This window comes from Phyllopteryx taeniolatus, chromosome 19, assembly GCF_024500385.1.
Source record: "Phyllopteryx taeniolatus isolate TA_2022b chromosome 19, UOR_Ptae_1.2, whole genome shotgun sequence".
Classification (NCBI taxonomy): domain Eukaryota; kingdom Metazoa; phylum Chordata; class Actinopteri; order Syngnathiformes; family Syngnathidae; genus Phyllopteryx; species Phyllopteryx taeniolatus.
In genome coordinates, this window is record NC_084520.1 from 1240286 (window position 1) to 1252964 (window position 12679).

Below are 12679 nucleotides of genomic sequence, written 5' to 3' on the forward strand. Positions count from 1 at the left end.
TGAGGGAAGAATGGAACGGGAGATGGACAGGCGGATCGGTGCAGCGTCTGAAGTGAATCGGACTTTCGAGAGGAGCCAGATGAGGTGGCTCGGGCATCTGGTTCAGATGCCTCCCGGACCCCTGCCTGGTGAGGTGTTCCGGGCACGTCCCACCGGGAGGAGACCCCGGGGATGACCCAGGACACGCCGGAGAGACTACGTCTCTCGGCTTGCCTGGGAACGCCTCGGGATTCCCCCGGAAGAGCTGGATGAAGTGGCTGAGGAGAGGGAAGTCTGGGCGTCCCTGCTGAGGCTACGGCCCCCGCGACCCGACCTCGGGTACCCGGAAGACAATGGATGGATGGATGGATGAAAAGAAAGGTGGCAAAAGCAGTGGGAGGAAGAACAGAAGGACTGGGAGGGGGGTGTGATGCCTGTGAACAAGGGGAAACAGTAGAACAGGATATTATGCGTTGTAAGAGAGACTGGTAACTCATTTGTCACCAAAATCTATTTCAACATTGTAGACATTCTACAAAGTGTTTCAGAAAATAGTAGATATTATTTCACGATTGCAGACAAACAGGTGATAGAAAGAATCATTTTTTTCCCTTCTTTTTTTTCATAGTGCTTGTGTGGTCCACCCTCCTCGCCAGTAGGTGGCGGAAACGCACCATTTCGTTGTCGGCCAAGCGCCAAATAATCCCACGAAGAATAAGGGGAGCGGCAGAAGGACTCACGGAGGAGTTGACGCTCTTGCTTAAATCTTGCTGAATTTCTACCGAAGGCGCTGAATCCTCGACGCAGGACGTCCCCGGTCGCTACTTCGCTGGATTAAAACATCGTTAATTACATCTTCGTGGCCGGTTGAACTCGTCTTGCGCACATTTGAAGCTTCGCGGCCTAGCTTAGCACAGCTTAGCTCGCTAACAAAGAGACGCGTTTGTGATCAGCGCGAGCGTAAAAGTGCTTTTGTTTACCGTGTGAAAATGTGTACAAGAATGACAGTCGAGTACGAGGAGGAACTTTGGGAACCAGAAAACGAGAACGAGCGACAACGTCAACTGCTGGACGCTTTTTGCAAGATGCAGCCGAGAGTTGTCTTACGCAGAGCAGGTTTGTTCACTTCTTACTGTCACTAGTTTTAGGGAACACTTTCCCTTTCTAACAATATTCCCGTGGTTATTTACGGACGCCGTGTGACGCCACTGTCAGTATCACAATATTATGAGCAATCCGATCAGATGATGTGGAGTGCGTCTGCAGCATTTCAGAAGCTCTGAAGGGTCTTACATAATTTGGGGTCCAGCTCGTAAAATCCACGAAATCAAGAATTAGAAAAAAATTGTTTTTGAGTTTGTGTGAGTGTCACACACTAATCATCTACTGAACTCAAAGCACCTGCACAGGTTTCCCTTGGTGTGATGAAATTGCTTTAGTTTGGTTGAATTGTCTCATTTGCGTTCAATATGGGTGGGGAAGAGTGGAAAAAACACCACATTCTAATGCATCCGGGAGATGGGCTACAACTGTCGGGTTCCTCGGGTCAAGAGCCCGAGCCAACGCAGGAAGCGTCTCAACTGGGCCAAGGAGAAGAAGGACTGGACTGTTGCCCGCTGGTCCGAGGTCCTCTTTTCCAATAAAAGTAAAGTGTGCCTTTCATTTGGGAAGCAAGGTCCAAGGGTTTGGAGGAAGACGGGTGAAGAACAGAACCCAAGCTGCTTGAGGTCCAGTTTGAAATATCCACAGTCAGTCATGATTTGGGGTGTCCAGTGCAGGCGTTGGTAAACTCTGCTTTCTTACAACCCCAATTCCAACAAAGTTGTGACATTGTGTTAAACATAAATAAAAACAGAATACAATGATTTGCAAATCATGTTCAAACTATATTTAATTGAATACACTACAAAGACAAGATATTTCATGTTCAAACTGATCAACTTTATTGTTCTTAGCAAATAATCATTAACTTGGAATTTTATGGCTGCAACACGTTCCAAAAAAGGTGGGACAGGGTCATGTTTACCACTGTGTTACATCACCTTTTCTTTTAACAACATTATATAAACATTTGGGATCTGAGGACACTAATTGTTGAAGCTTTGTCGGTGGAATTCTTTCCTATTCTTGCTTGATGTACAGCTTCAGCTGTTCAACAGTCCAGAGTCTCCGTTGTTGTATTTTACGCTTCATTTTCAATGGGAGACAGATCTGGACTGCAGGCAGTCCAGTCCAGTACCCGCACTCTTTTACTACGAAGCCACGCTGTTGTAACACATGCAGAATGTGGTTTGGCATTGTCTTGCTGAAATAAGCAGGGGCGTCCATGAAAAAGACGTTGCTTGGATGGCAGCATATGTTTCTCCAAAACCAGTATGTACCTTTCAGCATTCATGGTGCCTTAACAGATGTGTAAGTTAGCCATGCCATTGGCACTAACACAGCCCCATACCATCACAGATGCTGGCTTTTGAACTTTGCGTCCATAACAGTCCGGATGGTTCTTTTCCTCTTTGGCCCGGAGGACACGACGTCCACATTTTCCAAAAACAATTTGAAATGTGGACTCGGCGGACCACAGAATACATTTTTCCATTTTGCATCAGTCCAGTTTAAGTGAGATTTATGGGATAACTTATAAGAAATACATCGGGAAATTATTATGGTTGGAGACTTCAATATTGCATTAGATAAGAACCTGGATCGAAAAGGAAATAACCCGATAAATTATGATGAACGGCTTTGACCGAGTTGATATTTGGAGGTTAAAAAAAAAATCGTACAGATTATTCTTCTCGTATCATTCTCCTTGTTAAATAAGATGTCCTCAATATCAATTAATGATAAATTGAATTTGCCGAAGGCGGGACAGTGACCAAATGGTTAGCACGTCTGCCTCACAGTTCTGAGGACCCGGGTTCAAGTCCAGCCTTGCCTGTGTGAAATTTGCATGTTCTCCCCGTGCCTGCGGGGGTTTTCTCCGGGGTACTCCGGTTCCCTCCCACATCCCAAAAACATGCATGGGAGGTTAAATGAAGACTCTAAATTGTGAGTGCGAATGGTTGTTTGTTTATGTGTGCCCTGCGATTGGCTTTCGCTTCATGGAAAAACAAAACAAATTAAAGCTAAAAATCAAAGGTTAAAGGAGGAAATTAAAGATTGAACCCAATTTTTAGATGAACATGTCCAATGAAAAAATGTAATGTATTGGCATCAAAACATGAGGCGTTGGCTGATTTGATAGAAAATTGGTTGACCATGATTAGAACAAATCCAACTGGATGAAAAAAACCTAAAAACTATTGAAAAAAGAATATCTCCAAATTATTATGAAACAATTTTAATATTGTAGGAACACAATCTGCTGTTTTGAATAGGCTTTACACGATCAGGAGTTTTGGGGCCGATCACCGATCAGCAAGTTTAAAAAAAAAAAAAACGATCACCGATCCGATCACAAGATGGAGGAATGTCCATTTAAATGACCTGTTCGTTTACTGTATATACTTTTGTGTACTTAATTGCTTCCAAAATTATATTTACAATCAAAAATGGTGGAAATCACTGATCTTGTCAGGTCAGACTAACATTACATGACAGAAATAAAGGGTGCTACCTTACTGTAATTAAATGACTTCACCCACACCGAAGCTTTAGAGCATGATTCGACAGAACGGCGGCATGTTGACGTACAACCGTCGGTGCTAGCAGTAGCTTGCTAGGCTACATAGCGTTTTTCGTTGCCTGCTCGCGAGCCGTATCGTATTCAAAGTACGTGAACGTACCTCAAGCGAGCCTTAAACGAATGTCCTTAACCTGTCCTGAGCACCGGTGACCACCAACACACGTTCCGCCCCCCCATTTTGTCCTTCTGATACAGTCGGCGCGATCCACTCTTGTAGTCGTCGCCACGGTAACGAGTGTATCCGGTGGTATCGGAATACAAGATTTTATTGCAGTAGTCTGACATAGAGCAAATTTGTCTTGTAGTCTGATCCGGGCATTTATGTGTTGTCTGTTCCACACCGACGACATTATTATTATTATTATTTTTTTATAACTTCTTTGGCCGTCAGAAATTTACAGTACTATGTCAAAAGACACGCGACAAGGCTAAAAATAAACTAGCTTTTGGGTTCAAATATACTGTGCGCGCGGCGGCGCGGAGTTAATGTCTTTTGCGGATCGGCGAATGACGACATTAAAGCCGATCAGCATAAAATGCTAAATATCGGCCGATACCGATCAGCCCGATCAAATCGGTGTAAAGTCTAATTTTGAATGAAAGGCCTTTTGATAAGATAAGTTGGATTTTGTTTGCAAGAGTCTCACCTTTTTTCTACTTTGACTCCCTTATAACTCGGGTTAAAACATTATATAAAGATGCAAATTGCAGATTTATGAATAAGGGCCATCTTTCAGAGAAAGTGACCATTCTAAAAGGTGTTAAGCAAGGATATTTATTTATAATTGCTAAAGAGATATTAGCTTTTCAAGTGAGATTAGATGAGAATATAGAAGGGCTTTATATTAACAATATAGAAAGTCAAATTTCAATGTATGCTGATGATACAGGCTTCCTTAATGTTTTAGCCAAAAAACCCCACTGTCTGCAAAACCTAATAAATCGTTTGGATACATTTTCACAACAATTTGGACTAAAGCTCAATTATGATGAATGTAAACTACTTAGGATTGGTGGTTTAAAAATGGATTGTAAAGCACCAGTGGTGTGGACTGATGGACCTGTTAATGTACTAGGTATTGTTATCATAAAGAGATTGGAAGATCTATGTTCAGAAAATTATAATAAAAAGGCAGCTTGAGTCTGAGAGAATTATAGAGAGGAAAATCGTTGACACTTTATGGGAAAATCGCTCTTATTCTTTGACAATTCCACAATTTATGGATGTTAATGTAATTACCTTCTCCACCGGAATCATTTTTTTTTTAAAGTTATGAGCAGAATGTCTTTGAGTTTATTTGGAATAGCAAAGCTGAAAAAAATCAAAAGAGGTGTCTTGTATATATAATGATTAGGAATTTGGAAGGCTGAATCGGGGATTTCCCATGATGCATCAAAATCCCCCTTACCATCTCCATCCCTTTACACTAGTTTGCCGTTTGCATCCATTCAGCCATTTTCTCGAACCGCTTATTCCCGTTGAGGGTTGCAGGGAGCTGGGGCCGAAGCCAGACTACACCCAGGACTGGTTGTCAGTCAATCACAGGGCAAATATAGACACAGAAAAACAGTCACACTCACACCGATGGACAATTTAGAGTCTTCAATTAACTTGACGTTTCTGTTTTTGGAATCTGGGAGGAAGATGAAGCACTCTTTGCATACATGACTGACATTATTCAGACATTGGTCCAAGGAAAAGGGAATGATATGGAAATGGATATGTCATAAGAACGTGGCAAAAGCTTGTAAGAAGTTGTGTCAGCGCTCTTAATGTTGATGTTCGTTATTAAAATTATATCTGACAAAGTTCGCACCATTTTCCACCAGTCTATATAGAACCCCAATTCCAATGAAGTTGGGACGTTGTGTTAAACCAATAAAAACAGAATACAATGATTTGCAAATCATGTTCAACCTATATTTATTTGAATACACTACAAAGACAAGATATTTAATGTTCAAACTGATCAACTTTATTGTTTTTAGCAAATAATCATTAACTTAGAATTTTATGGCTGCAACATGTTCCAAAAAAGCTGGGACTGTGTTACATCACCTTTTCTTTGAACAACATTCAATAAACGTTTGGGAACTGAGGACACTAATTGTTGTAGCTTTGTAGGTGGAATTCTTTCCCATTCTTGCTCGATGTACAGCTTCAGCTGTTGAACAGTCCGGGGTCTCCGTTGTCGTATTTTACGCTTCATAATGCGCCACACATTTTCATTGGGAGACAGGTCTGGACTGCAGGCAGGCCAGTCTAGTACCCGCACTCTTTTACTACGAAGCCACGCTGTTGTAACACGTGCAGAATGTGGTTCGGCATTGTCTTGCTGAAAGAAGCAAGGGCGTCCATGAAAAAGACGTTGCTTGGATGGCAGCATATCTTTCTCCAAAACCTGTATGTACCTTTCAGCATTAATGGTGCCTTCACAGATGTGTAAGTTAGCCATGCCATTGGCACTAACACAGCCCCATACCATCACAGATGCTGGCTTTTGAACTTTGCGTCCATAGCAGTCCGGATGGTTCTTTTCCTCTTTGGCCCGGAGGACACGTCATCATTCCCAAAAAATGTATTGGCTCAAAAGGTTGCTTCTACTAAATACTGAGCAAAGGGTCTGAATACTTATGGCTCTGTGATATTTCAGTTTTTCTTTTTTAATAAGTCTGCAAAAATTTCAACAATTCAGTTTTTTTCTGTCAATATGGGGTGCTGTGTGTACATTTAATGTAGAAAAAAAATGAACTTAAATGATTGTAGCAAATAGCTGCAATATAACAAAGAGTGAAAAATTTAAGGGTTTGTTTTAAAAAAAAAATTATTGTAAAAATAGCGAGGTTAGATAATTTTTTGTCGGCTTGTTTTGTTGAAATTGATCGCTGTAATGCCTCCTTGCAGAGCAGTGCCTGATTCATTTCCGACTACATTAATGAGTTTTGTGAGCTGTTTGTTGAATAGACTGCATCGCTCACCCTTGAAAAACATTTTTGGAAGATGACATAACACAGGCATTAGCATTTATGAAGTGCCGGTGCCGTCATGTTCACCACAAACTTTGACGGGCACTGCTGGCTGTCAACATGGCGGACACCTCCCATCACGGGGCCTTATCAGGCTTGCACGCTTGAAAAAATAGTTTTTAATGATGACGTATGCAAGCATTTGCTCTTGTGACATTTTCAAGGCTTTTTGATGTGCATGGATGGTCATGTGATGGAAAAATTGGATATATATTATTGCATAGAAACACATTGTTGCTGTAACTGCATTGAGATGATAGCACCCTTGTTCACGAGAAACAGGAGCAGTTTGGAGGAGTGCTGCAGTGCACATTCCACAAGGCAATAAAACCCCCACACCTCCAGACACTGACCACATCCTTAAAAGGTGATGGAATGTGATACCACCTTAATAAAAAAGAGCTGCACAGTGTCAGGCACGTCCGAGGAGTTGGGAGAGATGAGCGTGGTGCTTGTTCTTGTAGCTGCTCTCACTTTGGAAAGTTACTGAAATCAAGTTGTGATTTCTTACTTCTGTTTCCTTCCGTGGTGTGAACTTATTGGTTAAAATAACCCTGACTTCATCGCGATGTATTCGTACTATTTTAAGAAAAAGAACCAAAAAACAACTTCTGGTTATTGGAGTGGAATCCAGTGAAACTTTGAAAAAAGGCTCACCCTTTCAAGTGGGGTTCTGCACCTTTCCAACTTGGCACCTGGGAGTGGGAAAGTCTCACTAACCAGGGGAAACTTGACAATAATACACATTACAGTCACAACATGAGAACTGAATTGACCAAATCATGTGTGGTTGTCTTCTTGTGTCTTACAGACGTCAGTGGAGATCTTTGTCCCAAGCCACAGGAGCCAGACTCTCCTCCCATTAAAGAGGAAGAGGAGGACGAAGATGTCACCCACATTAAAGAGGAAGAGGAGGGAGAAGAGGTCCCCCACATTAAAGAGGAAGAGGAGGAGGAGGATATCACCAAGTTGCCACTGAGTGGTGTGCCTTTAAAGAGTGAAGATGAAGGTCAAAGTGAGGCGAGCAGAGGGGCGGAGCCTCTAAACTGCAGCAGCTCAAGTCAACACATGACAACAGAAGGTGATGGAGACCACTGTGAAGGATCACAAGCAAACGGCCTCTTACCTCCACTATCAGATAGTGATGACATAACGTCACACTCTCCTCACCCTGATGATGATGATGAACAGTCAGAAGGTCATAAGAGAGGGCACGCTGATGACAAACGCTGGAAATGTTCTCCATGTGGGAAAACCTTTACTTCTAAGTGGAATTTGAAACAACACATGAGAACACACACTGGAGAGAAACCTTTTGCTTGCTCAGATTGTGGTCAGAGATTCTCTGAAAAAGGAAGTTTGACCAAACACACAAGAAAACACACTGGCGAGAAACCTTTTTGCTGCTCAGTTTGCAGTCAAAGATTTTCTCAGAAGGGAGACCTAAAAATACACACAAGAACCCACACTGGGGAGAAACCGTTTGCCTGCTCAGTTTGTGGTCAAAGATTCTCTCGAAAGGGAATCTTAAGAAGTCACTCAAGAATCCACACTGGAGAGAAACCTTTTGTCTGCTCAGTTTGTGGTCAAAGATTCTCTCGAAAAGGAATCTTAAGAAGTCACTCAAGAACCCACACAGGAGACAAACCTTTTGCCTGCCCAATTTGTGGCCAAAGGTTCTCTTTGAAGGGATATTTAAAAAGACACGCAAGAACACACACTGGTGAGAAATCCTTAGCCTGCCTAGAATTATATTTGGTACATTAACAAATGTGTTCCATGTTAAAGCTAGTCTGCGTAACCCCCCGGCTGAAATTCTGCATTACAACAATAGCGCTCTCGCTTCAATATGACGCCGTCGTACCGGACCTCTGGCTGCTTTTCTAACCGTAGGCAAGCTGACAATGGGCCGCGAATGCCATCCTCTTCGCTACCGCCTCGCAACGCAATGAGCGTGATTCAGACGGCAGAGACGGTGTTGCCCAGATAACAGAAAACGCATTTACTTCAGTGAAGATACTGCATGCTGTGCTTGTAGAGCTGGGTCCATTATGAATGAGGAAGTGGCAATTCTGTCGAATGGCCACTGCATGGAATAAGGGCGCTTGGTGTTTCTAGAGTGGCGGAGGGCCTCATGCTAAAAAGTATACGCCAAAACCTCGTGACATCACAATAGTTTTTAGTCCCACCCAAAATATCTGGCCAACACAGATGAAGCAAAAGAGGCTTAAACTATATCTGAGTAATTCAGTAGTACTAAATTGTTCTATCTTTTGGCACGTTTTCAGCACTTACTATATCTTCAAAATTTTGTATGTATTTAGAAACAAAAGCCGAAAATGTATTTAATTAAACTTAAATGGTGGGTCTCCACTTAACCAGAGATGCCAAGTGTTTTGTTATGGGCAGTTGCTATGTTTTCCGCCGTTACGACCAAGTGGGAAATGTTCCGGAGAGGACATGCGCGCGAGGTTAACTTTAAGTTTTCCAGTGAGCGAGCAGGAAGTACCGTAGGTATCACGCACCTGACACGTACATTGCACGGCTTCTGATTAGCTGACACAAGGAATCACGCACGTCAGTGCTTCTGATTGGCCGACATCTTTAGACATTAAAAACAAATTTATTATATTGTACATTGTGCCACGATGGCCGACTGGTTAGCACATCTGCCTCACAGCTCTGAGGTCCCGCGTTCAAATTCGGCCTCCCTGTGTTGAGTTTGCATGTTCTCCCCATGCCTTGCGTGGGTTTGCTCTGGGTACTCTGGTCTCCTCCCACATCCCAAAAGCATGCATGGTAGGTTGATTGAAGAGTCTAAATTGCCCTTAGGTGTGAATGTGAGTGCGACTTGTTGTTTATCTCTGTGTGGCCTGCAATTGGCTGGTGACCAATTCAGGGCGTACCCTGCCTCTTGCTGAGAGTCAGCTGAGTTAGGTGCCAGCACGCCTGCGACCCTAGTGAGGGTAAGCAGTATTGAAAATGGATGGATGGATTTTGGATTGTTGCAAAATCAGTGCTAAATATTTTAATAATTTTGCAATTCATGTATTCATTGAATCATTAATATTAATTTGTGCAATTGCAATGCCTTGATTAGAGGCTACGTTCACACCGCAGGGCATGATGCCCAATTCTGATTTATGATCTTTTTATGTAGTCATTCACATTACTAAAAACAAATGCGGCTTCTACTGTGGACGGAATGCGTCCGTGACGTCAGACGCATGCACACAAACCGGGACGTCACATTGCGCAGCCGCACAAACACATATTCATCCATCTATCCCTTTTCCATACCACTTATCCTCGCTAGGGTAGTGGGTGTGCTGGAGCCTATCCCAGCTGACTCTGGGTGAGAGGCGGGGTAAACCTTAAACTGGTTGCCAGCCAATCGCAGGGCACATAAAGCCATTCTCACTCACGTCCACACATTGCACTAATAATTAAGTACATATCCTACCATGTGTGTTTGTCTTCTTTTGTCTTGCAGACATCAATGTAGACAATCCAGAGCAACAGGAGCCAGAGCTCCCTCGCATCAAAGAGGAGGAGGAGGAGGACGACAAAGAGCTCCCCCACATTAAAAAGGAAGTGGAGGTGGAGGAGGAGCACCTCCAGATCAAAGTGGAAGAGCCATCAGAAGAGGAGGAGGAAATCACCAAGTTGCCATCAACTGGTATCCCTTTGAAGAGTGAAGATGAAGGTCCAAGTGAAGCGAGCAGAGGGGCAGAGCCTCCAAGCAGCAGCAGCAGCAGCAGCAACTCAAGTCAACACATAACAACAGAAGGTGATGGAGACCACTGTGGAGGATCACAAACGGATGGCCTCATAGCTCCACTATCCGAGAGTAACACTGATGATGATGATGATGATAATGAACAACAGTCTGACAGTGCCTTTGATGACAAACCCTGGAAATGTTCACAGTGTAGGGAAACTTTTGCTTTTAAGAGCCGTTTGAAAAGTCATATGATGAGCCACACTGGAGAGAAACCTTTTATCTGCTCAGTTTGTGGTCAAAGATTTACTCAAATAAATACTTTGACAGCACACACAAGAATACACACTGGTGAAAAACCTTTTTCCTGCTCAGTTTGTGGGCAAAGATTCTCCCAGAAGGGACCCTTAATATGTCACACAAGAACCCACACTGGTGAGAAACCGTTTGCCTGCTCAGTTTGCGGTAAAGCATTCACTACAAAATCAGATTTAAAAATACACACAAGAACACACACAGGTGAGAAACCTTTTGCCTGTTCGGCTTGTGGCCAAAGATTCTCTCAGAAGGGAAACTTAAAAACACACGTTAGAACGCACACCGGCGAGAAAGCTGTTGCCTGCTCAGTTTGTGGTCAAAGATTCTCTTATAAATACCAGTCCAAGAATCACAAGTGTGCTGATCAATATAGCCGTGATAAATAAAGGTTTAAAAGAAAGTGTCAATGTTTTCACGCCAGGCTTTGACTCGATCACGACTGGACTGTTGTGGTTCTCTCCGAAGACATTTGGCCTCTCATCTGAACAGGCTTCATGTTCATGCGCCAAGGCTAGACAGCTCTAATTTCAGGTTACAGCTGTCCTCACTGGTCTTGGCGCACATGCAAGGTCTTCTAAGACGACCAGCACAGTCCAGTCCAATGAGAAAATTGGGTATCGACGTTCAATTATGAAAATAATGGCTGTGACACTGATTTTGAACAGTCTTGTATTCTCGCTCCCTTGTTGTATTTTGCATATCTTCTTGTTCTGTTTAAAGCTTTTTAAAGCCTTGCTGTGGGCAAGAGTTAACAATTAGCACTTGTGCTAAAACTTTTGTAGAAATACAGCTGCTTTGTCCAATGTTTATGTCATGTCCATAATATCAAATAAATGAATGATTGGAACAGACTGTGAAGAAACTGACTTTTCTGGAGTAAGATGGGAAAGCGCATATGCAATCGTGAACCTCAGGTTACGAATTTAATTCACTCCATGACCACGTTTGCAACCCGAAACGTTCTAAAATCAAGGTCAGGTTTCACATAAGAATATGCACTGGGCAGAAATCTTTTTTGCTGCTCAGATTGTGGTCAAAGATTCTCTCAGAAGGGAGATGATCCAAAGCTAGAGAAGATACAAAGCAAACCAAAATGTCTTGTGACATGACAATAATAGAATACAATAGTTATCTGCTTTAGGAATAAATGTTTGTGGTGATTAACACGAGATGATCAATTTATAACTTTTGGCTTTTTGTACTGAAATATGACATGAATAGTGTTTGAAACAACTATTTGTCAAAAATGCAGCTTCTCGTCACAAACACTGAAGCTTAACAAAGGTAAGGAAAGTTACAAAAGCTTTTTGGGTTGAATGCAACCACATCGGCATGTTTTATGAAGTATCAGCTTTCATACAACCAGACACAATTGTCTTAATATGTATTATATTATGCTATCGACTTCATGAATGTTCCTCTCCAACTTGCGAGGATGACGTCTCCCCTCCATGGTAGATTATACTATGGGGGTACCTGGTGGGACGTACCCAGAACACCCCCCCCAGGGAGCCGTCCGTGGGCATCCTAATGAGATGCCCTGGCCACCTCATCTGACTCTTCTCGATGCGGAGGAGCAGCAGCTCGAGTCTTAGCCCTTCTAAGATGACCGAGCTTCTCATCCTATCTCTAAGGGTGAACCCGGGCACCCTGCGGAGGAAACTCATTTTGGCCGCTTGTGTTCATGTTTATGATTATATGATTATAATTATACATTCCTCGTGCACTCACTGTAGTAGTCTCGCCATGCTGCACTATTTGCATATCTGTTGTTGACCAATACTGGCCACTCATGCCATAGTAGCATCTGCTCCATTTACACACTGACTGAGGAGTATCTGCAACATTTGCACAATCAACATTGTCCCAGATTATTGCACTATTCGCTTGAAGTCTCAGCGTCCTTTGCACGATGGTCATTGCATCGGACTATTGCAATATTAGTCATT

At 42.8% G+C, this 12679-nt stretch overlaps 1 protein-coding gene across 1 annotated transcript; it reads left to right on the forward strand.

Annotated features, from left to right (window-relative positions):
* The first annotated feature begins 662 nt into the window (after positions 1 to 662).
* Positions 663 to 11566, forward strand: LOC133469505 (oocyte zinc finger protein XlCOF22-like). The gene is made up of 3 exons (XM_061756681.1): positions 663 to 1095; positions 7503 to 8414; positions 10185 to 11566. Exons 1-3 carry the CDS (start codon positions 969 to 971, stop codon positions 11114 to 11116), a joined length of 1971 nt encoding a protein of 656 aa, XP_061612665.1. The 5' UTR covers positions 663 to 968; the 3' UTR covers positions 11117 to 11566.
* Positions 11567 to 12679: the final 1113 nt, after the last annotated feature.